Source organism: Armigeres subalbatus, chromosome 3 (assembly GCF_024139115.2).
Source record: "Armigeres subalbatus isolate Guangzhou_Male chromosome 3, GZ_Asu_2, whole genome shotgun sequence".
Taxonomy (NCBI): Eukaryota; Metazoa; Arthropoda; class Insecta; order Diptera; family Culicidae; genus Armigeres; species Armigeres subalbatus.
The window spans coordinates 18067539-18094294 of NC_085141.1; the positions used below are offsets into that span (position 1 = coordinate 18067539).

General features: G+C 43.3%; 2 protein-coding genes across 2 annotated transcripts; one reads left to right on the forward strand and one right to left on the reverse strand.

The window, feature by feature from the left end:
- The first annotated feature begins 226 nt into the window (after nt 1–226).
- On the forward strand, nt 227–3692 carry LOC134224586 (trypsin-1-like). The gene is made up of 2 exons (XM_062703995.1): nt 227–750; nt 3240–3692. The coding sequence occupies exons 1-2, from the start codon at nt 355–357 to the stop codon at nt 3690–3692; spliced, it is 849 nt and encodes a 282-aa protein (XP_062559979.1). The 5' UTR covers nt 227–354.
- LOC134224585 (DNA polymerase zeta catalytic subunit) lies at nt 3677–25861 on the reverse strand. The gene is made up of 10 exons (XM_062703993.1): nt 25700–25861; nt 25167–25631; nt 23642–25108; nt 23516–23581; nt 21606–23319; nt 21274–21459; nt 5453–6489; nt 4822–5392; nt 3978–4766; nt 3677–3919 (listed from the first exon to the last, which is right to left on the reverse strand). Exons 2-10 carry the CDS (start codon nt 25523–25525, stop codon nt 3779–3781), a joined length of 6330 nt encoding a protein of 2109 aa, XP_062559977.1. The 5' UTR covers nt 25526–25631; nt 25700–25861; the 3' UTR covers nt 3677–3778.
- Nucleotides 25862–26756: the final 895 nt, after the last annotated feature.

The window sequence follows — 26756 nt, forward strand, 5'->3', positions numbered from 1 at the left end:
GGAAATAATTGAGAAGGGTTGGACATTTTGTTATGGAATCAATTGTTTTGATAGTTTTACCAAACCGATCGGCCTTGTCTCCACCACACTATAGTTGAGCGGCTGTGTGAGTATAAGAATCTGTGTATATATTCAAATGCAATTGATCCTCGTTAACAGTCAGCTGTCCGTTGTGGATCAGCTTAACCGCCGCACAACGGAGGCAAACGAAAGCGAAAGTAACGAACGACGCCTCCGGCCGCGAATGTGCGAACGCGTCGGGTGAAAGTATACACAACATCTGTCACGTGGTGGCACAAAGCTGCGACGCCTCAGTTTAGTACAATTCATAGAGCTGTGCGCGTGCATTTGGTTATGGCGCCGAGAATAGCAACTTGTTTGTGGTTCATTATTACAGGTGTAGTTCTTGGATCATGCCTAGAAGTAGGTCTGAAGCAGTCTACGGCCAAAGTGGTTGGTGGTCAGAATGCCAGTTTTGGAGAATTTCCTTACCTGGTGTCTATTCAGTGGAACTTCGGAAACGGTTCTCGAGCGGTACATTTCTGTGGAGGTACCATAGTGGAACGATATTGGATTCTAACAGCAGCACATTGCAAAGAAACGGCGTTTGCGGACGGTTGGCTAGAAGTGGTGGCAGGAGAGTTTGATTTACAGCATGACGATGGCTGTGAGCAACGGCGCAATGTAAGCCAGTTTTTAGTACATGAAGATCGATTGCCAGGTTTCGTGGGACCGAATGATATTGCATTGGTAAGATATAATTTAAAATGATATTAGCCTGGTGTAATGAGCTTATTACTTAGGTAAAATTAATAATTGAAAAATCGATGAATTTGATATCATTGGACTCGAGGACGAGAAAAAGCAAGTTGATTAAAAAAAGCAGCAACCTCGACACTTTTCCGTGGTTCATTTTATGACCTTTGAGCTTTATTCGGATTCGTCTTCCACGAATTAGCAGGGATGCAATACGGGTCCGATAGCAGGGCAACATCAGTCTTGTTCTCATATACCGACCGTTGTAGCAACGCTTGCGCAGCCTCGCAGTGGTTGAGATTCAACTGAGTTGTCAACTGCGTTCCGTGTAAAAAAAGTTTTCAGTTCAAAATTTGAAAATCCGTGTAAAAAAAGTTTTATGATTTCTCGACGAATCATGCAAAATGGAGCAACTTTGCAAACATTTTGTATGGGATTTTTTTTACGCGGCCGTGTAAAAAAATCCGTGTAAAAACAGAATCGGGTGTGCCTGCCTGTCCGAACCCGTTTGGAAGCCGGACAGGCCAGCCCACCACCGGATGGGTGTTTGTTGTCTACGCCAGGAGCGCAGATCAAATACCTCGGTGCAGCCTGGCAGGTGTGAGCCTTGTGTTCTTCAGCTCCACACCTCCGGAATAGCCTACTCCGGTCTGGACCCATGCAGTCATATCCCCAGTAACATTTTTAGTTTTTTAACGGTCATGAAAACCATTATTTGCTCTTCATGACTTCTACAAAACCATCATAAGCCAACGAAGCCAAAACACTTAAAGCAGATCTGAGTTTGTTCGTTTATGCTTCAGGACGAGAATCATCTCACCTATGCCAGCGAGTTTGTTCATCGCTTCTCATGGCGCTCAGTACATTAGTGTGGCTTTTGGCTTTGACAATAATTGCCTCCCCTCTGCCCTTCGACTACGGCCATTGAAAGGTGCACCCTTTCGCACCGGGTGTTACCCTTATTGGCAACCGTTTCTTTTTCTCCCTTAGCCGTTTTCTTTGCGGCATTCTTTTCCGTACGTTTCCCTTTTTTGAGGTTCACGACCTCCCTCCATGGAACGGCTTCCTCTATGCAAACTTCAGCACCCTTTTTTGTGGAGGCACTTGCTCGTTTATTGGGGTCAACCGTTTTCCTAACCTTCTCCCGATGTTTGGCCGTATCCTTCCTCTTTGGTGTACTGACTTGGCACTAGCTCCTTTCTGATTGGCTTCCAGCTCGACCTTACTCAGCTTAGGAGTTGCACCGGCGACGACCATGCGTTTTCGGAGTTCTGCAGTCTGGCAGTCCGCCAGCTGTTTTTCCTCAGTAAAGAGTTGAATCTTCAATTCGGTCTCCTTCCTGGCCTCCGTAGCCTGGAACACTGCCAACTCCTTCTCCTCAGTATTAAGTAGGCGGATCTTTCGTACCGCCTCCTTACTGGCCTCCAATGGGGACCTCCATTCCTGCTTTGCCTCTACAATGATGTTGCAAAAAGGTCATCACGACATCTTTAGATCCCTGCTTTTTTCCCGTGGTTATCCAGAAAGTGATCACGTCCGAGATGTTCGTGGTCAGCTCCATATTCTGGCCTCCGTTCCCTGGTGGCAGATCATAGCCTCGTTAATGACCTTGGTCAAAGTGGCGCCATCCATTTTGATCTCGACTGAAGCTTCCTCTACTTTACCACGCTCCTCTCTGTCACCTACCCCTGGCGACCTATGGGGCGACCGATTCAGATGACTTCGTCATCTTCGCGATAGTCAGGAATTGTTATCTGACCCAGTTGGCAAAACTGGGTGGCAGGATTGGACGTCGTGCTGCCGCTACGGTTTTTATGGGCGGAAGATAGTCCAGCCATTAGCTTAATCGCCGTTTCAGGTCGGTGTCACCCGGCCCTATTAAGAGAGTAGAATGTCGCGACAAAGTCGGGCCCTCCTTAGCCGTGCGGTAAGATGCGCGGCTACAAAAGCATGACCATGCAAAGGGTGGCTGGGTTCGATTCCCGGTGCCGGTTTAGGCAATTTTCGGGTTGGAAATTGTCTCGACTTCCCTTGGCATAAACGTATCATCGTGCTAGCCTCATGATATACGAATGCAAAAATGGTATCTTGGCTTAGAAACCTCGTAGTTAATAACTGTGAAAGAGCTTAACGAACACTGCTGCGAGGCGGCAATGTCCCAGTGACGGATGTAATACCAATGAAGAAGAGAAGAAAAGGAAGACAACAGTCGTTTAACCGTGTAACATTTTCCCCTAAGACGCTCGCAAATAATTATTCATCATAGTCTAGTCTAGAAAAATCGTCCAAGTGTTTTCAATGCGGATAGTTTTTCTTTGGTTCCAATAGAAAATAAATGAACTCCACATAAAAATGCAAAATGAGCTAAAGTTGAAAACAGTTGAGTCAGTTGAGGTTGACCATGAAAATAATAAAATCCAGCCGCATAAAAAGCACCTGGGTGCATTAAACTGCCACAATAATTTAATCAAATCCAATTGCAGATAAAACTGGAACGGCCATTCGACCTGAATAATAATGTGACGACCGTGGAATTAGACAACAGACAGTCCCCGATCTATGGAATGGCAGTTCTGCCAGGCTGGGGTTCTACGTCGTCATCTATAGAACCAATTTATCCGGATAAATTGCAAAAAGCTCACTTACCAGTTTTTCCGTATGATGCTTGTCTACAATATTTCCCGCTGTTTAGTCCGCTAGAGGATAGTAATTTCTGCGCCGGAGAGCTGAACGGATCGGTAAACGCATGTCATCGTGATTCCGGTGGACCATTGCTGCAAACGATCGACGCAATAGTAACCCAAGTGGGAATCGTATCCTGGGGAGCCTTACCGTGTACGGCGTACCGCAGTCCAACCGTTGTTACATGGATCAGTTATTTCAGGGAATGGATTCGGATAACAATTGAAAAGAACTCCACTGTTTCTGATAGATGATTTATTGTAATGGAATTCAGTTAGATGTAGAATAAATAAAATGTCTAGTAGAGGAACTAATAAAAAAATGCATTTAACTACTAACCTTAGAACATTTGCTGTAGAAGATCACGATAGTACTGAACCTGTGCATGTTCTCGAGTGCGTTGGTTTAGTACGAACAATACTGGACAGTCCAGTGAAATGCAGGTCGTTTCAAAGTTTCTCCGACAACAGGATTTACACATCTGAAAGAACAATATTACTGAATTCTGCTATGACTTTATTACACCTTAAACGACACACCTTTTCGCAAAGATCAACACGTCTCTCTAGCCGATTTATCTTATTCATCACAAAAGTAACTGTTTTTTGCGGATTCTTAAGGCATTCCTTGCAGACTCCACCGTGGGTCTGATTGCCACAGTCTCCGATGCAACTAGTAGTAGAAAAGTACTGCGAAATTGTACTCTTTTTGGGTAACTGTAATTCGCTTGCCAGTGACGCACTCATTCCACCGGTATTATGTAGTATTTGGTACTTCCGTGGCATGTCATTGTACCACTGGTTGACATCCGCACCAATCAGAAGCAGACATCGATTTAGAGGTGGAATAATCGCTTTTCCTATATAATAACTAGAGTTGATTTTCAACCCATTATCTGCCAGCAGCTCATCAGGGCTTCTCACTAGCCGAATCAACGGTAACAGTGGTGGACCGCTTATTATCACATACGGAACACGTTCACCTCGTCGTGGTTCTCGCCGGGGATCTACAATTTTCCAACGGCGCGTTAGCTCCAATGCTGGTACGCAAGCTCCAGGTTTGTACCCATCTTCACCGCGGAACTCTTTAGCAAAAACAAAATCTTGCAAATTAACCCGTCCTTCTAGAATTTTGGAAAACTGTCGGCAGGTATATTCTTTTACTTTCGAAACGTCCCGCGTTTCGAATAGGATCCTTAGGATTTTTTCAAGCATTTTAGCCACCACTGGGCAGCCATCTCGGCGAACTGTTTCAATTCCCTTCGCTTCGTACACCGGTTTCTCCTGGTCCGGAGTTTCGTACATGTAACCCACGTAACGTTTTTTGGTCTGAAAAATATTGTAATAGTATACATCAACTACCTAGTAACAAATTCAAATGTACCTGCAAAATCGACGGCTGATAAACTTTTTCCAGTTTAAGCTTTACCGGAGGAGGGTTATCCTTAGTCACCGCATCAGCTATTTCCGCACCAATTTTGAAAGCATCATCCTTGCTCCGGCCTGGACAAAGTACAAACAGAGAATCCGTATCGCCGTACACTACTTTGGCCCCCCAACGCTCTGTGCTCTCGACCATCTTGATGGCCCGTTCTAACGTTTCACGCCCTTTGCTTACGACGCTATCACCGACCTCGACGCACGGCATACGACCGCTGAAGTTGGCCGCTGTATAGCCATAGGTAACATTGGCGATCAGTTTCAAACCAAGTTGTCGCGAATGAAGCACCCGCTGGAGTATACTATTTTCCTTATGCAACTTCATGGAAGCTTTCACCATCAGTCGCGTGGTCAGAATTTCATTTAACATTCTGGGAAGGATCCCTTCTCGCACGGAAGACTTGACAAACGCAATTCCACAGGGGGAAAACGTAATTAGATTCTTGTCGACTAGCACTTTTAACATTCGAGGAGATAATCTGAGATGGGAAGCACCAAACTCGAAAGGCTCGGATCTGAAAGAAGTAAACAGGAATTTATTAAATGGAAAGTGCCATTCAAAACCGAAAACTCACTGTCCCAAATGTTCCACTCTTCCGAGGCAGGTCGAAAAGCAATAATTATACGCAATGATCATGCTGGGATATAAACTTTGGAAATCCAACACGATCAAGGGGTCGGCGTAGAATCTTGATTCGGGTTCCAATATCAGCGGTAGATATTCTGGAGCCCTCATATGCGCTCGCTGCTGTATACTCGGAGAAACGGAAACGAAATTTCTTGGCTTTGCTATCCTTAGCATCATACTCTCCACTCTAAATTGTGAACCACGGGAAAGCACTTCGTAGAACTGAATCCCAAAAAGTTTCGCCAGTTCAGCTGTTCTGCCGATCAAATCTAACTGATGCAACAATTCAAGATTACCGTTCACTCTTTCCAGATAATACTCCAATACGATCCACTTAGAGTACGGTTTGTTCCACAATCTCGTCAATTGTTTGAAGGCATGACACGAAACTCTCCTATGCAAAATATGGTATACAATATTCTCAAAACTGTATGACGTCAACGCGATTTCGTGTCTCATCAATCGCCAAATGTCCAACAATATCCTTCCAGGGATCTTCAAACCTGCACTATACTCATGCATTTCTAGCAACTCTTGTTCTTCCTCTTCGGAAATTTGAACCTTCTCCGCAGTCGGAATCCTCGACAACATCTTCATCAAGTTCATCTCCAACGTGTATCCCCGTTGTATAACATACCCCCAGGAAACTTGCTCAATTTCGTATCCAGCAAAGATATCTGGATCCCAAAACGAAATCAGCATCAAAAACTTTTCGTACAACTCCCTCTCGTTAGCCACGATCACCACATCTGCAACGTAGCTGCATTTGTTATACTTATAAGGATCCATCTGGTCAGTTTCCTTCAAGCCATGTTCGTGATTCAAAATTATACCACAAACGGACGGCGCTCTGCGATGGTTCTCCGGCACATCGTTGTGAATCCGATAGAAGATTGCGGAAATCGGGTCAATTTCTGGGTTTGGTCGCAGGTCACCTCTTGTTTGAACATGGATTTCCACGGACATGATCGTCAGGTGATTATACTGGAAGCAGATACAAGGAAAGAAAAATGAGAATTAGGCAACCCGGGTTCAATCGAATGGCATTACCTGACGAGCACAACCGATGAAGAGTAAAATAGGGTGCACCAAAATGACAATGTGTGTGTGTCCTTGTATGAACCTTGAAGACTTTGTATAGGCCATGAAATAAAGCAGATGTTAATTACACTTGTAAACAAAACGATGATCATTACTTCAGCACGTCCATCAATACTTACTGTTTCATTTATTTTAATTCCAACCAAAAACAGACGAAAATGATCAATTAAACCAGAGGGTTGGTATACAATTTTAAACCCTGAAGAACCGAAATAGCATTGAGACAGTTCCGTGTTAACCCTTTATAAGGCTGAAGAAACAAAACTAAAACGTTAGGTTTGTTAGGGGCCGTCCACAAAGTACGTCACGCCTCTAGGGGGGAGGGGGGGTTCAGAGCAGCGTGACGATCCATACAAAAATTTTAGAGGTTTATTACAAAAAGTGTGACGAAGGGGGGAGGGGGGGTCGAAAATCGCCGATTTTAGCGTGACGTACTTTATGGATCTTCCCTTATACAATGAACAATTCTGAAAAATTGAAAATTGGGGCAATATAGTTGCCACTACATTACTGGCGCGACAAAATTGGTGGAAATATGTATGCCACTACCTAGAAAGCGCAGTTTCAGAGTAACATCCAATTGAAACGTTGGCGTAAGCCCAAGTCTGATGCAATAAAACGAAACCAGGAGGGAATAGATGCTACGACTAGATCTTTTAGTGGACCTGTTTCTGGAAAAGCTTCGCTCTGTCTTTTCTCAGCAGTCAGTGCAGCAATTTGTCCGCAATCGAAGACGATGGCATAGCGTTAGACATGGCAGCAACTTCCACTGGTCGCAGGAGCGACCTTTACGATGCGAGGCATTCGTGTTGCATTTTTGACGATGGGCGCCCAATCGCTGCATTTTCGCAAGAAGGTGAGTTGGGCTCGTGTCTCCCAAATCGCTTAATCTTTATTTGAAAGGTTCATTCGCCATAGGCATCACGGAGCCAAAATGCTACATTTTTCCCTCCCCCTTTTATGTTCATCTTTATTTATTGACCCAATAACAACGCCTACTGACTGCTTGGACCAAAAATGCTACATCGACAAGTTGGTTGCACAGTTTGGACCAAGATGAATACACCCCTAGGTGTTCCAATCTGCCAAATTCACGATTCAGCCATCTTGGATTTTAGTATGGGAGAGCCAGCCGGTTTGTTTATGTTTTGCACCGAAAATGAATTTTTCACCCCCGCCTTCTTCTCGTCCATAAATTGGGCAGACTGCAACACCTAGCTGTGTATTCATCTTGGTTTGGACTGACGGAAGCTAAAGGATCACGGATTCCCATGGATCTCGGATATGTACAGCGAAAAGAGGAGTCGGAGAGTCTGCCGAACAACGAGAAGTTCCAGAGCCCCAGAGCCAGCGATGATGTGTACAACATCGATATCACCCTCGGTGAACTTTTGTGGGCCCTCGACAAAGGGCAAGGTGCTTCAACAGGCCCAGATTCAATAGGGTATCATCTGCTGCAACATCTGCCTCTGTCCGTGCCTGCTTGAACTGCTTAACAATATCTGGCGCAGGGGCGAGTTTCCCGAAAGTTGGTCTTAGTCATCCCGATCCCGAAACCTAACTCCCACGAGACCGGTGCCAACGCATTTCGACCAATCTCACTCACCAGCTGCATGGCTAAACTCTTCGAACGGATCATTAATCGCCGGTTGATCACCGAACTAGAGTTGAGTGGACGACTCGACAAGCGCCAACATGCTTTTCGGGCAGGACACGGTACGGACACGTATTTTGCAGAGCTACCTACCACTGACGAACACTGTCTTATTGCATCTCTTGATCAGTCGAAGGCGTACGACACCACCTGGCGACATGGCATACTACGAACCTTGAAATCTTGGCGAATTCGAGGGCGCATGCTGAACATGCTGCAAAGCTTCCTCTCGCAGCGCACCTTCCAGGTGTCCATAGGAGGACACATGTCTCAACAATATTCGCAGGAGAACGGAGTTCCACAGGGTTCCGTCTTGTCCGTGACGTTGTTCCTCGTGGCCATGCAGCCGATCTTCCATGTGCTGCCAGACGGAGTTCAAATTCTTTTGTACGCGAATGCCATCCTTCTCGTAGTACGAAGGTCAAAGGGAGAAGGTTTGCACCGGAAACTGCATGCGGCATTCAAGGCAGTGGATAAGTGGACGAAGAGTGTTGGATTCACCATATCAGCGACGAAATCGCAAACATTTTATTGTAGTCCAAATGCACGCCGTGAGCCAACACAGAGCATCACCATATACCGATCCCCGATCCCGAAGACCAATCGCCTGAGGATTTTAGGTGTCACTCTCGACCGAACACTTACGTTCAAACCGCCCTGTAAGATGGCCAAGAAAGCTTGCGATGCGACTAAGGATCCTGCAGATGATCGGAGCGAAACTTCCGCGTGGCAATCGCACGACTCTTTTGCAGGTGGGCTCGGCTTTAGTCACCGCAAAGCTGACATATGGAATAGGATTAGTTAGCCGAGGAGGTCCGGAAACACTGCAAAGTCTCGCTCCTGCATACAACATAATGGTCCGCTACGCTCCCGGAGCATTCGTAACTAGCCCGATTAACTCGGTCATGGCTGAAGCTGGAAATCTACCGTTCGAACTATTGGCCGTTCAGTCTATTGCACGGACGGCCATTCGGATGTTAGCTAAAAGTCGACACAACAGCATCCTTCCGCTGGTTCATCGAGCTACCGACCGGGTACTCGAAGTAACGGGTACAGCGCTTCCCGCTGTTGGCCAGCTCATAAGGCAGCCCAATCGTGTTTGGCACGCGCGTAAACCGTCGATAGTATGGGATGTAAAGAACAGTGTCCGAGCCGGCGACCCACCAGACAGAGTTCGTCCAGCCTTTCTTCAAATCTTCAAACCGAATTTCACAGGTCGACAATAATTTATACAGATGGCTCCAAGCATGATGACAAGGTAGGGTCCGCCTTCCACTCCCATGGCCTAGTCCGAAAGTTTAGTCTCCCAGAGTTTAGTCTCGGCGGAGGCGTATGCCATCAAGAAGGCGGTAACTATGCGAAAGCACAAAACAAATCTGTCCGTTTCTGCTGGATCCCCGGGCACACTGGTGTGAACGGAAATACTGTGGCTGATCAACTAGCGAACGAGACCAGGGAACAGCCTGTCAATGACACGCCTATCCCTGGTGAAGATGCGCTACGAATGGTGAAACAGGCGATACGACTCCGGTGGGACCGTCAGTGGTATGAGTATAGAGACGCTAAGCTGAGGGAGATAAAATATGATACGAATAGGTGGGCAGACCAGGGTAGCGTAGCCGACCAGCGTGCCCTAACTCGGTTGAGAATTGGCCACACGCGGCTGATCCACTCTTTCCTGCTGAAAAAGGATCCTCCGCCCACCTGCGATTGCTGTGGAACCGTAAACGACGTACGACACCTTATTTTGCACTGCCGGAAGTATGAGAAAGAACGACAGGAGAACGACATCAGCACTACTAGTCTGAGATATGCCTTGAAGATGAAGGAAGAATAAAGAAACTGATAGTGTTTCAGCACCAAACGCGATTATACGAGCAACTCTGAATGGTGGGAGGTCTTAAAATGGTATCAGCAAAATTACATCATCGGCAAAGCTACTCGAAGCCTTTCCCCTGTGCCTGCTGTTGCCGGTAGATCGGGATATAATCGTGTAGTAATTTCGGCAACGGCTGGCACTGTGGGGCAAAACGTCCTACAGATGACTAACCAACGCAGAGCAGAGTTCGCTGCAGACTTCGGCACGAGTTGTCGTTATGGAGGCGCCTCCGGTCTACAGTACCACATGCTTTACACAATTCTTTGTTTGCACAGAAGAAGGGACTGACAATTTATTCGTTAGGACGAGAGAAGGAAAAGGTGAAGCTGAAGAGAAGAAAGATGAGATGGTTTCCTCTCTTGAAGGAAAAGGACGAACATTTCTGAATTTCATTTCAACTAGGGGAAATGACGGCTTTGGCAGGTTTTGTTGTATTATTGGCAGGGGTTTTCTTTAACCAATTATGCTCAAATTTGGCCTAAACATTCTTTGCATACCAAAGAATATTGTGGCCAAATTTCATAAAATTTGGTCAACAAAAACCCCCCTATCAATAATAGAACAAAACCTGCCAAAGCCGTCATTTCCCCTAGTTGTAAATCAAAATTTTAGACACATACTCCCCGACACGAATGCATCCATGGCGGTGTGAAGTGTCTCTAATAAACAAACAAACAAACAGCATTACAGTTACGGTATAGTTTGTAGATTGCAAACTAGTGTGTTATTTTTGAAATCCTTATGTAGAATGCTGTCAGAAATCAAGAAAAGGCAAAAACTACAAAGGCATGATGATTACTGATACTGGCCATGCCCATCTTCATCGTAAGAAGGGAGAGGATGGAATCAAGAGGCCAGCGTCTGCGACACTCTCATGAGTACCACGGATTTGGATATCGAGGATGATATTCGTTGGATCAGCCAGAAGCTAGCAATGTGACCATGGTACCTCATATTAAGTAACACACCACGAGAAGGTATCACCCAGCGTCACAGGATCGGGTTGAGAGTTACATTTTGTATCACAAAATTATGTGGATGATTACAACAACATTTGTTGTTTAATATGTGCTCGAAGTTTTCTGTACAACAGCTAAAGAATGATATAAATTTATCTAACTGATTCCTAGACTATTTGGACTCACAAAGCTTATAGATAATTGGTAGGACCATTTGTTTGAAAAAATACAAAGTAATTAAAATAATGAAGAAGTTTTTAAAATACGATTTTACCTGTTATTAAACTATGTTTTAATAACAAATTTAAATGAAGTTTTTGATATTTTGAACTTGACGTGGCATTCTGAGGGAATTTTTGAAAATCCAATAAAACCATGGTATCTAATTAGAAATCCAAAAATTCTAATAAACTTTAATTTTAAAACGGCAGTATTATTTTTAAACGAAGTATTAAAGTCAATTAAAAATGGGTGGCCAAATAATCTCGAGTCAAAAAAATCTTTTAAATTTAATTAGTTTTTTGTTTTGTTTTAGATTTTAAAAATCCGACCAATTCATTCACCTCCACACTAGTTTTTGGGTATCTTTTCTTAATTGTTAATAAATAGAATCACTTCTTCTGGTTATAGTGACTATTTTCCGAAAAATAGTGACTTTTGGATGCAAATAGTGACTTTTTAGTGACTGGACTCAAAATAGTGATAAAGTCTCTAAAAAGTGACTCGCTACCAGGCCTGTAGTAACCGATAACGTTGAACACAATTAAATTTATCGGCGATAACGATAAATTAACGATTAACAACCCTAGATGGAACATTACATCATCTTACATCTTGAACGTTGCGGCTGTCGTGAGTATATTCCTTAACTCTGTCATCCAGCCAGCCGTACACGGAACATGTCGCCCAAGAAGACGCTGTTGCAACTGAATCAGAGGGAATTACGTTCATTAAAAGTCAGACAGGTCTTATGCTAACTAACATCGTTTAGTTTAAAGTCATTTTTGTCATTTTCTTGTCAGAGTCAAACTATTTAGTCAGTTTTTATTCTATTTAGACGTCTATTGTCATTGTACGCGCTCGAAATCGACCGAAACAGTTTTTTCAACTCACATGGAACATGTTGCCCAATGCTTCATCGAAGAAACTGAGTCGGAAGTTTTTTTATCGAGTATAAAAAAGTGTTCAATCCCCGATTTATAAAAAATGACAAGTTAATAACTTTTGAAGCAGTTTTCCAGCCGTACAATGATCATGTCGTCCATTAAGACACTGTTGAACTGGCTCAAAAGACATTACATTTACAACTCTAATAGATACTCTCTCCCATTATCTCATTCCTAATCATATAGATTTTTTTAATCTTTCGTTTATTTTGGAGGCTCAATTTCCGAATCATATAGATTGATCTGTATGATGTCATTCTTGTCTTTATGGTCAGAAGGTATGAAGTATGCGTTCCTTGAATCACTTTGTTTGCCTAAGTTATTGGTTCATCCTGTGTCAATACTATCAAACACAATGTAAGTTATGTCTTGTAGAAAGTGGAAACTGTTCGTGCATTTAGTCTATTTTATTGTTATTCCTTTGTCAAGGCATTACTATTATTATGTTCTAATAAGTAGCTTGATCGTTTCCAAACTAACTGTCATTATCTATCATGATGATGATCAGTTATGAGTCAGCTATAGGATTCACTTTTCGGTGGCAAAGTAAAGCTTCATTACGGCTATTCCCTACTATGATATGGAAATGCTAATATCATCTTCCAAACTTGGACGTACATGTTCATGATAGCATTAGAGGCGAAAGTATAGAATTGATAGTTCCGTTAGGATACGGCAGGCATGAAGAATGTTTTTATAGAGAAGTCGATTTGAAAGCGAGCGGAGGGCAATATTTGTGATGGCATATATCGCACGACCTTCCTTCTGCCAAGCTCCCGTATGAAGGGGGAGGGAAGAATATCAGTGTGGAAGCTGATATATCTCCACATATCTCCCAGTGGATCTCCACATCTCCACATATCTCCGTTGGATCACATGCAAATGCCGTAAATTAGTGCGTCAATGCCAGATATGTAACGCGACACCAAACAAAAATAGTCAACATGTGATACCACCACGACAGGATATGTCTTTGGTTGCCATATCAGTGCTAATGGCGTAAGCCGACCCACCGCGGCAAGGTAACATATCCTAGGGGAAGGCTTAACTCTGTCATCCTTGTACTCTTATCAATTTTCATATGCACACATATGTATTTCACAGCACGCTTGATGATGGAGTTCTTCGTTTGCAAACTGACCACTCTTGTATGGCCGTCTGCGCCCGTGTGTAGCTCAGTTATGCGAGCGAGGCTCCATTGTAACGGAGGAAGGTTATCGTCGGCAACAAAGACAAGGGCTTCAGGTTTGTGATCCTGAAGTCACCTTGACGTAGGTAGTCGACATACCAGGTTTGGCAAAATCTCTCTCATTTCTTGCAACATTTGCCACCGAGATACTCGTCCTTGCTTAATATTTCCGTACGAAGGTTTGGCAATCGCTTGAAATTCACGCCCAATCCGGGTTGTCTGAGGATGGCGTCAAAGGTCTCGAGTTTAACGTAGCTTCAATTTGGCAAAGAACCGTACTGAGCTCCTCGTACGATAACTATATGCAGCTAGAATAGGTCGCAAATGGTGCTTTACTGACTTCACCCCTCTCTCCCACAGTCCGCCAAAATGCGGACTGCGAAGTGGGATGAAAGACGCCTCGATGCCGCGCTGCGTGCAAAACGCGTTCAATTTCTTCTGGTGCATTTCCGATTTGAACGTGATGGCCAGTCTCTCCAACTCCGTGTTTGCACCAACAAAATTGGTGGCATTATCAGAGACGATCTTCTCCGGTATCCCTCGACGGCTGACGAAACGCAGTAATGCTCCTATAAAAGCATCAGTAGGCAAATTGGATACGGCTTCCAAGTGAAGTGCTCGAGTCGCGCATACATATCATTTTTTTTTTATTTAATTGTTAACTTATCGGGTACAGTTTGTTACATAATGTTCCATGATTGAGTTATGGAGTTCCTTTCAGCAATGTCATTAAACTTATTTACATTTAGTAAACTTTAACTATCAAACAAAAAATCGACAAGGAAGGAAAATTTCAATTAAACAAACAAGAAACCCAGTGGCATCGCGTAACCTCACTTTTTACCTGTGCACTGACCCGAAAAGTGAAAATTTTGATATTTTGACAGCCCAAATGGAAAATAAAATTATCAGAGTCGTTTATACTAATCAAAATCTAGTTATTCTAGGCATTTCTGCACATTAATTCCTTAAATTTAAACTCAATGCACAGGTAGATTGAGGTTAGGGAAACGCCTCTGAAAAAACCTTCAAAATTATAGAGATAAATATACATAGGAGAAGCTTAAATCTTATATCACATTTTTTCTTTCACACGACCAGCTCTTGCAAAAGAGGATTTTCGGACGATGAACAAGTTTGATGGAATTTGGTCATTAATCTCTGGAACCAGTCGTCGATACGTTCAATTCCTGCAGTTCTATGAACAGCATCGGTCGGATAGAAGGGGCTTAGGTCAAGAATCATCTTGAGCAAACGATTTTGCTTAACTTGTATTTTGCTTCGATGTGAACGAGCGCAATTAAACCAAGCAGGAAACCCATATGCAACCGTAGGCCGGAAAACGGTTTTGTACAATAAGACCTTCAAGCTTGTATTCAAACGAGAGCGCCTTTTGATAAGCGGATATAGCGTTCTAGTCAGTTTCTCACATTTTTTAATACATCCGGATACATGACTGCCAAAATTGAGTTTTTTATCCAGAGTTAGTCCAAGATACCGCTCGGTAGCACCGAGGAATCGAAACTTTTTCCACCGTGTGTAATACGCTAAGCCACGTTCTCCATTTCTCTAAACAATTCTCGGCTATCGGTTCGTCCCAACCGATGTTAGAGCGCCAAATATCCTGGAGAAGGACCTTGAGGTACATCAGAACATTTGCAAGAAGTCCCAGCGGGTCGTAGACGGACATCAAGATTCGAAGAACTTCCCGTTTCGTGGGAACTTTCTCTCCGGATAGTAGGTCCTGACTGCATCGTTTGGGAATCTTAAAAGTGAATGTATCACTGATTGTGTCCCATCCCATGCCCAGTACCTTTTCGGTCGCTATTTCTCCAGTCTTGTTCAAATCCTTTTCATGTGTTTTCTTCTCGCCCCTTCACTACCTTATTGGAATTGCACAGCCATCCTCGGATCTCGAACCCACCTTTTGCGTGTATATACCGCACAGCCTGTGCGAGCTTTAGATTCGATCTTCAGATTCGACGCTGGTGAGCATATCATCCACATACATATCATCGCATATCGCTGTCACTGCTGCTGGGAACTGGCTTTTGAAACGGTTTGCATTTATATTTTTGACATACTGTGCACTACTAGGCGAGCAGCTTGCACCGAACGTCATAACCTCCATCACGTATGTTGAAGGAGCCTGTCCCGGAATGCCATCATTCCAAAGGAATCGCTGACAATGCTGATCTTCGGGATTTATCCGGACTTGGTGAAACATTTCGCGAATATCCCCTGTCACTGCTGTTCGGAACTCTCGAAATCGTAGAAGAACTTGTGGCAGCGGCGTGACTTGATCAGAACCCTTTAGCAAAAATGAGTTGAGCGCGAGATTTCCTACTTTGGCAGCAGCATCCCAAACAATACGTAGTTTACCGGGTTTGTTGGGATTCACGACCGGAAAAATCGGTAAGTACCACGAACGTCCTTTGTGTGTTGCTTCTTCCCGTGCTGACAGTTTTCGGATGTAGCCCTTTGCTTGGTAGTCTAAGATTTTCTCCTGTAGGTCTATTGAAAGTTTAAGTTTACGACCCATGCGCTTACTCAAGCATTCGTGTCGCTTCATGGCCATGGATTTACTTTCTGGCAGCCGTACTTCCTCATACCGCCACAGTAGACAGGTCTCATACCTTCTCTCCATGCGAGCTGTGTTTGCTTGCAAAAGCTTCAACGCTCGTTCGTCATCTGTGGACATCAGCGGCCTTCCAGCTGGCTGTACTCCGACGCTGTCCATGGCAAAGTAGTCTTTGATAGCCGAATGCAGCCCTTCGCATTGGCAAATATGGTAGCCATACGAAACGTTCGTCTTAACAAGGTCTTCTCCTGATATTGAGCAAGGACCATAAACCACCCAGCCCAATCTTGTTAGGACAGCTGTCGGCTGGTACTCACTACCCTCTCTGCATTCTAGCGGGTATTCCAGTCGGGAGCAGTCAATGCCCAACAGAATTCGAGGCGTAACTGCGGTGTATGATTCTATTGGTATATCCGACAAGTGCTGAAAATGCTTTGTTAGACTCGGTGCTGACACTGTTTGTGCAGGAAGATCCAGACTCCGCACTGTGTGTATCTCCGGAATGTGAAAGCTTTTATCCGGAGTCTGTGCACTGGCGATCTCAGCCGAAAATACAACTGAGTCTTCCTCATATCGCCCTTGCCCACCAGTCCATGAAATACACAATGGAGATTTCTCCCCGTCCAGGTTCAATTCTTCCCACAAGCTGTGCTCCATTAGCGTTGAGGTTGATCCTGCGTCTAGGAAAGCATACGTAGTTATTGATTTCCTTTTGCCGTGCACCGTGACCCTAACGTACTTCAACAAAACTTTTCCAAGCAAGCTGCGATGAGCATTGACTGAGGCGACCTGTGTCGATTGGCTTGTCGACGGGTTGCTGTGCTTGCTGTCATTATGCAACAGCCGGTGATGCAGAAAACTACACCCGTTCTGATTGCACGGAACCTTCCGCTCACAGGTTCTGAAGTGCTTGGTCAAACACTTTCGGCAAATCATTCACCAAAGCCCATCTTGCATTCGGCGGATCGTCGAATCTGCTGCATTTATCAAAAGAAATGCACTCCTTTCCACAAGCAGGGCAACATGTGCGGATCGCCTTGTCCGGCACGTACGTTGAATGTGCGTGAATGAAAGCTTCATCTTTTCGGACTTTCCTTTCTGATCTAAGTTCGGATCGTTGCGCTTTTGCCCAAACAGTAGGTCGAATCACTTGGCACAAAGCATCCGTCATCTCTCCAAGCCAGTCGTTGAAGTCCAGTAACGTAACGGCCCTTATCTCCTTCCGATGAAAGGCCCACTTCATCTTCAGTGCCGACGGTAGGCTGTCCACAAGCTCCTGTAGTAGGGCGACGTTGTACAGACGTTCATCCAGCTGGCACACTTGCATGGTGGCACAAAGATTCTGTGGTCTCCATTTTCTTGGCTTTCGGTGGCGGCATCATGCTAATTCTCTGGATCATGGTTTCTACTATTGACTCCGGATTGCCGAAGAGAGTCTTTAGTCGGTGCATAATGACCGGAACGTTATCGGGATGCAATAATAGGCTCTTGACGGTGCTGAGCGCCTTATCGTGTAAACACCGCTCCAATCGATCGAGTAACTCGTCGTTCCGGAAAGCACACATGTTGGTAGTCCGCTCGTATGCTGCAATGAATCGTGGCCAATCTTCCAGGTCGCCGCCAAACTTGGGAAGATCCTTCACCGTCTGTCTCGCCGCTAGATGGACGCTGTTCAACGGTACTGGATCGCTGCACCTCTGATGCTGATACTGTTGCTGAGCGGAAATCAGATTCTGCCGCGGAGTTGATGTGACCAGCGTCGGTTGCCCCATACTTTGCGCAGAGGGAACCATATTCTGAGTGACGAAACGCGGATGATTTACAGATGCATAGGTTGTCGACATTACTGATTGATAAGTCGATACGGTATATAAGGGCACGGGCGGTATTCCGGACACCGCCGAAGGGTATCCGCCGAACGCTGATTGATAGCTCGTTGTGACTCTCGGAATGGTTCCTCCAAATCGTGGATATTCTACGCGTGTACTAGGTATGTAGCTCGCAACAAGTTGCTGTGGAACGGTGAAAGGCTGGTGCGACTCAGTCGTCTGCTGATTGGCCGGCGGCCTAGCTGGGGCGCTATTACTAGGAAAAAGAGGTGGAGTCGATGCCGCAACGGTTTTCTTCAAAAGTTCATCGTACACCGGTAACGGAGTATCATCCGAAGAATTTCTTCCTTCCCGTCCTATGTTTTCCGTTTTATCTAGCCACTCGTTGATCTTTTCGATACTTGTGATCGACTCTGCCTCAGAATCGCTAATCTCCAGCATCTCACGCTCCAACGCCAGACGTTCTTCCAGCTGCTTTCTCTCTAATGCTTGTCTGGCTTCCAGAGCTTTCGCTTGCAAATCTCGAAGTTTCGATGACCGGCTTGATGCTTTCGAAGAAGCTTTGACTGATGATCTCGCGTTGTTGGCGGTTGAACTTGCCAGCGGCTCAACATTCCGCCGTTCATCCGTTGCGAGTCCTTCGGGAACACAGTACCCGCTACGTCACCGCTTGACATTCCGAATAAACGAAAAATTTAATTTGTTCTCACACAGCAACAGAACAATGAAAAGACTTCCGTAAACTTGAACAAACTCTTTTATTAATTGGAGTTGTTAAATTTTTCCTGTAGACCGTTCATACATTTTATTAGGCGACATTTATAATTATTAAAACAAATTACTCACGTTTAGTGTCTGTTCTCAAGTTTCCGTAGTGTTCGGTAAGCGGTGCTTTACAGTATTTCAGTATCCCTGTGTGCATGATTTCAGTAGGTTTCAGTAGTAATTCGAATTCATTCTATGTGAACTATTATTTACATTACCTTGATTTATGTATGTCTATAGTAGATCCTAATAATAATGATCATTCGTGATCCGTGATTCGCCGAAATCCAACTGTGATAAATCTGTGATACATTTTAGGTTAACAATCCGTACTATTATCTTTTAAAGTTCATTTTACCTTCTAATGTATTATTTGACAGACCCTCCCTACTGCAGATTGATCTGTCGAATCACTACACTATATAATAGTTCTATAAGCTACTTTTCCAAAATATTTCTACCGATAACGACACAGAGTATGTAATAGTCGAAAACAACTTGATTTGTAAACAATAATAATCGATACTCATCATTGCATTCCATCCTTATCATTTTTCATCTTCGCTAGCTATATAGGGTTTCTCACCCCATTTCCGGCCTAACATGCGCACGACTGCATTATTTAATTGATATTTATGACTAGGGGCAACTTTTCTGAATTTTGTGGGCCGTGTAATATTGCGATGGGGTTCACCTCTGCTTCAAAAATAGTTATTCTTGCTTAACACCGCTTGAAAAAGCTTTTATTTGATTTAAATTAACATGGTGCAGCACTCATTTCAGTCATAGGCGATTGCTTATCCGGCATACCCCAAATCTCCTCGGCATACGCAATATTTTACTCAATCTCTCAACATCTTACTCTCATTCTCTCTCTCGGGACGGTAGAAAATGCGACGTAAAAAAAAAAATGCACGTTCCACGACAACAAGATGCCAGATGGTATTATTCATAATCATTTTTATTTGGTTGAGAAGATATATTTACTCATCCAAATTTCTTCCAAACACTTAAAAACAATATCTTTTCCACCTTTTGAAATCGAGAGAATTATAAATAACATGATAGCGTCAACGTATTAGACAGTTTTCCTATTAACGATGAAGGATTATCTTCATACTAAAATAAGACTTATGGCCTTTTGGCAGCACTGTACAGCTAGAAGTTCTTGGGCCGAGGTGATTTTTTGTTCGGTTTGAGGATACATTTTTAAATGTATTCCAATATGTTTATATAAAATCTAGTGATACGAACAATTACAAAAGATTGAAGTGCGTGAGTTTAGCATTATTGTGTGGTGATAAACAGCCTGAAGCAATAGTTGTATCGAGCACTGTGACGATTTTCAGGTAGGTGTTTATTTGATGATACCGTTTTGTAAAAGTGGAAAGAATCACTCCGGCTCAGTGGTGTTGCAACGAAGAGCAAAAGTTTGAAATCTACATTTTTATTTTCTATAATTGGATGGATTAGGAGTGAAATAAATGGTTGAAAAATATTGAGTATTGTGCGAGATAAATAGCAGACTTTTTTAAAATGATCAATCATAAACCAACGGCTACTAAACAGTATAAATCATTAGCTTTCTGTGCAGTGAGCCGGGAATGGGGTCCATAGGCCCAAGTAGTGATTTACCCTAATTTCCCCCCAGTGGCAGTCCTACTCTGTGGGGGCACGTTATTGATTAAGGCGCGTTCGCAGTATGCGGAACAAGTATATTTTCCCGATTTGCCCCTGTTTCCTATACTCCCACTTTCGAAACTTAAATCTTTTCCGTATCTTCTTCTTCTTATTGGCACTACATCCCCCATTGGGACAGAACCGCCTCGCAGCTTAGTGTTCATTAAGCACTTCCACAGTTATTAACCGAGAGGTTTCTAAGCCAAGTTACCATTTTTGCATTTGTATTTCATGAGGCACGATGATACTTTTATGCCCAGGGAAGTCGAGACTATTTCCAAACCGAAAATTGCCTAGCCCGGCATCGGGAATCGAACCCAGCCACCCTCAGCAAGGTCTTGCTTTGTAGCCGCGCGTCTTACCGCTCGGCTAAGGAGGGCCCCTCTTTTCCGTATATCAACTGTTATTGTCGCTCCGTTATAATTCGCTTCCACTTATGTACTAGGAAATATGTCTGGACTATCGCGAAACACCAACCCGTCTCACGAATGTTTACTGTGAATGAAAGAATGCCGAAAGTGTAAATGGTGCGAATTTTATTTGTTACCTATTTTGGTTCGACATCATGAATAATACTTTTCTTTGCTATTGCAGAGAATTGAGCTGATGTGGATGTGGCAGGAAGATGCTATTGATGGGAACAACTTACGCGACGGAATAGTTGAATGTTCAAGTAAAATATGTTTGGGAGCTTCTGGATTCTTGACCATTAGTTTCCTTGGGTGGGAAACCTTGTGGCTCACCATTATATAGAGTGAATTCGAAAAGCGATTAATGAGGAAGTGAATGTGTAATAAATGGAATAAAAACATGGTCTGTCTAATTCAAACATAATATTATTTTTCGCGGTTTTTGAGCTATGCTTTAAACGATCACACATACACACACATTTATATATACATAATTAGTGTACACGAACAATCACCAACTGCATTTTGCGTCGAATATGAGGAAGTTCAACTTACCTCGCACGTTGATTTAGCTTTCTTGAGATTTTCGTAGTTGACCTTGAATCCGTAGGTGTTGTTGTTAGGCGTCGTGGCGGAAATGTTCCCAGAGTTTTCTATCTGTTGGGTGACATCGGGTGCCAGAAGAGGCGACCCATTGAGTAATCGTTGCTCCATTGATGCGATTTCGGCAGTGTGTGGAAGCTGTAAAAAGGACGATTAGATTAAAAGACTGATGGTATTAAATTTACCTATACTGATAGTATCCTACACAATTTCTACACTGCAATACGATAGACCTGCAGTAGATCCAAAATGGAACATTTCAAGAATGATGATAGATAACTCACCGTTGTTTGATCGGATGTCCTGCTGTCGGAGTTGTCAGACTTTTGACTAGTGGCCAAATATTGTGAAGAATTTACGATATCTATCCCTTCCTCTACCTCAAAACATGCGCTTGTGCTTTGACCTGGCGTGATTGTGTCGAAATCTTCGTCTTCCTTAGTAGCAGGATTCAGTTCTTCCTGGATCTTTGAATCCCTGAATCGTTTGAACGCAGCACCCAGCGATAGCCGAGCTCTCATGTTTTTGCGCCGCTTCCTTCGAGCACTATAGCTGAGTAATTCAAGGGATTCCATTGCGCTTAGGGCAGATGGTGAAGCACTTTCGTGTTCCTTTTCCATCCCCGGTGAGGATTTTGTATTCATAGACAATATTTTCGAAACTAGAGACTTTCTTCCACTGGAATCTGCTTGACTACCTTCGATTATTAAGGAACTGAGATTGAGGGTGCTGTCGTGATCGATGCTTAGTGCATCGTGCGATTCAGTAGTTCCCTCGCCGACCATAATGGCCTGCATTTTCTTAACTTTAATTGGGCTATCCTGTTCCACTGGCATTAATTCTTCAGATTTTATCTTTTCTATTGCCTTAAGCCAAACTTTAGCTTCATGCTTTGTCGGTGCCTTTTCAACCGGATGTATTACTATTTCTTGCTCTGTTGCTAGTAGTTCTCTCATTTTACCTGCATCGGGACGTTGAAATTCGCCCAGAACTGCATTCAAACTTTCACCATAGATGGAACCTAGTTTTTCATGCCGAAATTGATTTATCGAGCCGAGATCACCCACTACACTTCGAAATTCTTCCAAATCGTTCAAACTATTTCCTCCTATGTGGAGTACAACATGACCCACTTCTTTGCGCCCCGTAATATCCGCGGGATTGCTATAAAATGGTTCTTGATGTACCAATTGCGGAATAGTAAAATCCTGAAGTGCCTTTAAAGCGTCTTCTACTGATGGTGGCTTTTCTTCCAGGGTGCTTATGATTTTCGAACTATCACCTTTGCATTCGAAATCCATCATACTTCCATCCGACGCCGATCCTATCTCATCGAAATCGTCGAAAACGAGCGTTTGCTCGTAGAAACTTTTGATGTTGAGATCGTCCTCCTCTTCGATTTCACATTTCTCCACAGGACCTTTAACCGAAACCGGTGAACGATCTGCAATAAGTGCTGCTTCCTGTGCAATTTCATGAACTACGGGACGTTTTTGTTCCCCAGAAGAACGCGATTCCTCATCGGTAATCTCGATCACTTCCGACTCGCTGGAAATCTCAATCAAATTCCCTGGTTTTTCGTCAACCTTTTGGGTCTGTAAGTTTGTTACCTCTTTTTGACTTAAAGCCGTAATCAGCACTTTCGGAGAAAGTTTGATAATGTTTTGAAACTTTTCCGAAAGAATAACGTCTATTTCTGGTTCCGGTATAGATGGTGATGGATGTCTCTCCGACTCTGGCTCAGGAGCAGGTTGTTTTTTGGGAGGTCGGCCCCTTCGTCCATTTCCACGTCCTCTACCTCGACTTCGGCCTCTGCGAACGGGACCGCGGGACAGTCCTTCCTGAGGATCATAGTTGTTGGCCAAGTCATATTCGCGAGCCAATCTACAAACATCGTACGGCGAAGAATCTCGTTTTTTGAGTGGTGTTGAGCGTGGTTGCTTTACTGGCGAATCTTGCGACGGGAGACGATACCCTGATATATCGACCATTGAGAGCCTGGAATGTTGGATTTTATTTGATAAATCAATGGAGGAAAAGTGATTCACGAATAATCGTATACTCAAATAGCTGACTTGCAAAGCTATTAAATGCGTTAGTAAGCGTTTCAGCTCTATTCCAAATTTTCAGTCTTCGACTTCTGCCGAAATTTGTTTTACCCAATAACAAAAATGAACAAAATAAAACAACTTACTTGACTTTCAATGTTTTTAATTTAGGCATCGTAAGACGTGGAACATTGCCGTTTTCCGCTTGTTGGCTGTAGAAAAACATAATTGATTATTTTGAATAAAGAATTTAACTTCCAACGTGAACTCACCTGCCGTTAGCTGACATCAATTCAAACTTCTCATGCTTTCCATTTGTTACACCATTGAGGACAACCAATTCCGGACTAATCGCCTGGTCCAATTTGAACTTTTTTCTAGGCTTCATCCCTAGCTTTTCTGCGTGAATATTGCCATTCGTCAGAGGTTTTTCGCCGTTTTCAATGTCACTTGGAAGCTTGGATACCAATACATGCTTTAAACGTTTAACCATTGGTTCATCATGTCCGTTAACAGTTATACCATTGCATTGCATTTGGGATGGAGATCTTAATTGATTCGTTCGTTTACTTCTCGCCGCGGGGAGCTGTCTGTCATCAGCGCCATCCAGCTGAGGAATAGAACTGAGGTTGAGTATGTCATCGTCGCTATCATTCAGCAAGTTCTCCTCTGCCCTTGCATCCATTTTCATAGTATAATCCAAAAGGAATTCATCATCTGAATCCAATGTCTCGTTTTCCAAATGTTGATCTCGTGCTTCCTCTACTTCATTTTTGTTTCCATCGATCAATGAAAGCATTTCAAGGTCGCCACTTAACGTAGCGTTCAGTCTCTTGTTACTCGATTGAGACAAGCTCAAACCACTTCCGCCAGTCGACAGAATTTTCCGATCAGTCTGCTGAGTTAGGGGAGCCAAAAGACTGTCTCCTTCTACGTCATGCTTTTCATTTTCTTCCAATTCTTTCATAATGTCCAACAATTGATGGTCTTCTTCAGCGAACGTTGCATCCGGATTTTGCGACATGCTCACAATACGATCTTCATCTACCTGACTCGCATCAAACTCGTAAGCCGTGTTCGATAGATTCAACGATGTATAATGACTGAAATTTTTATGATCCTGGACACAGGAGGCGTCCAACAATCGCTCCTCATCCGAAACTTCAGAAGGATAAAATGAAACTGGTGGCTTTACACGATTTGCATCGCTTATTATTGTTTCGTTTCCACTTGCAAGCTTTGTGGCCAACACCGAACGATAGAAACGATCACTCTCAGTCACTGTTTCCAAACCCTTTTCCTGAGTCAACCGCAACGCTTCTGGTTGTTCCATTTTCAGCAACCTTCGCCTAGCTACCTCATCGTTCCAAATCGATGCGATGCCCGGATTAGCGTACTCCGATCTTTTCTCCTGTTCCATTGTGTGACGGTTCAAAATATCCCCCGCCAAAATATCAACCTCATACTCGGAGGTGGACATTTTCTGCAAAGTTTCGTGGTCGCCAGTTACAGAACGCTGGCAAATTGCACTTTCTGGAACATTCAGAAAGCTCATCCCGTAGAGATTATAATCAATGAAAAACTGTAATATGTAAGGAACGTGGGATTCGAATGTTTGAAACACTCGCGACAATATCACACCATTCATCAATAAGTTGTTGGCTTTTCGTATCAAATACGGATTGTACATGTAGATTTTGAAAAAATGATGCTCCTTCCGGTGGTAGCCGTAGATTGGACTGCAAAAAATAATAAATTTTTATCAGAGTTCAAATTGTAGGATCTGTGGAGACTTACATTCCTTTTACCAACGCGATCCGCAAGACGTGCGTCGCCGTAGAGTTGGCATTCCCAAGAGAAACATTGATGGCCTTATCCAAGCTGGCAGCGAGCTGATACATGAGGCGGTCTACCGCTATTTGATCCGTGGTGCTGCCATCGTACGGCACGTACAAGTACGGAAACACTCCATGGATGTGTACACAGCTGTGAGTGCCATCATTCGTGGAACCAAACAACCGAATGACCGGCACTTGCTTCACCTCGGATCCACGGAATTCTGAGTAATGTGTGTCGAACCGAGGTTCCGGCTTATGCATATAATGGTCCACACTAACGATTCGGATCGAAGTAACATGCTGACCGTCACGCACCATGGTGCTAATTAGTCTCTATAGAATGGGAGTGGAATTCCCGCAATAAAAGTTTTGTTTACGTCGCCAATCCTAACCGAATCATAACCTCAATCGCATAAAAGAGCGGCTAAAGTCAAGCAAAAAAATTGAACGCCTAAATTTTGATCATATACAAGAAATAGTGAAGAAACTTACTGAAAGTAGCAATTAAACTGTTTCAAATTTATGATAGAGACGCACTTTCTGTCTTAAAACTGTTTGAAATAAGCAAAAATAAGGAAATTAACTGCATCTGCACTATGAAGACACAATTTACATGCGATTTTTCTACTTTTGACAGCTTTTCACACGAAACCTTGCGTAACATTTAAAAAGAACCTAACAGTGAAAAAGTAAACAGTGAGGGTCTGTTCAAATATTACGTAAATACACTCACGTAAAATATTGCGCTTTTTGCACTTTGATTTTTTTCTCACAGTTATCCCGCATAATTACAAACTGTACACACTTATTCTCGACTCTCGTGTTCGGTAATTTTTTTTACGGTTTTGCTCCGTAAACCAGAAAAATTACCGAGAAAATCAGCAGTTTCATTGGATATGACTGATTTTCTGTAATTGTTTACAGTCTACAGTAATTTTTAGTACTGGGTTTCGGTAATGCTTGTTATTTACTGACATTTCATCAGGAGTCAGTAAAAAGAAGTACTGAATTTCCGACAAATACAATTTTTTACTGAGTTTTCATCAAAAAGAATGACAACTTCAATCAAAACATTTTTAGCGCGTTTCGAAGTTCATCACGATGGCATCATGTTGCACAGTTTATCAACGCTACTGGAACGAAAGAATTTAGCCAATTTGGGATTATTCATCTGCTCTTCATTGTTTGGCAAGAAAGTCAGAAAGTTATATGCCAGTGGAATCTGCTATAGGATAGCGCACCGGAATATTGCTGCGAAGAGCTTTTTTGGGAGTAGTTTTTTTGTTATTCTGGGACTCCTGTTTGGGGCCCAGAATTTAAAACTAATTTAACGTAACCTCAATGGCTCAGCGAAAATAAAATATATAAGTACCAGGGAAAACTTTTCAAACATCTTTTCATTGTGCTGCGTTTCTAAAGTTTCGAAACATTTTTCTTTTATAATTTTGGACCATAATTGAGAAAATATTTTTCACTGAAAAATTCAGCAATCGGAAAGTAAACAAAAAGTTTACCGAATAACTCAGTAATTACATGTACTGACTTCGGT

Bases quoted from the DNA above. Each gene is read 5' to 3' on its own strand.
- LOC134224586 (XM_062703995.1), top strand. From the start codon at position 355: ATGGCGCCGAGAATAGCAACTTGTTTGTGGTTCATTATTACAGGTGTA. The intron at 751-3,239 runs GTAAGATATAAT...ATCCAATTGCAG, and splicing joins GACCGAATGATATTGCATTG to ATAAAACTGGAACGGCCATT.
- LOC134224585 (XM_062703993.1), bottom strand. From the start codon at position 25,525: ATGGTGCGTGACGGTCAGCATGTTACTTCGATCCGAATCGTTAGTGTG. The intron at 23,320-23,515 runs GTAAGTTGTTTT...CCAACATTCCAG, and splicing joins TTAAAAACATTGAAAGTCAA to GCTCTCAATGGTCGATATAT. The intron at 3,920-3,977 runs GTGTGTCGTTTA...TTGTTCTTTCAG, and splicing joins GTGTTGATCTTTGCGAAAAG to ATGTGTAAATCCTGTTGTCG.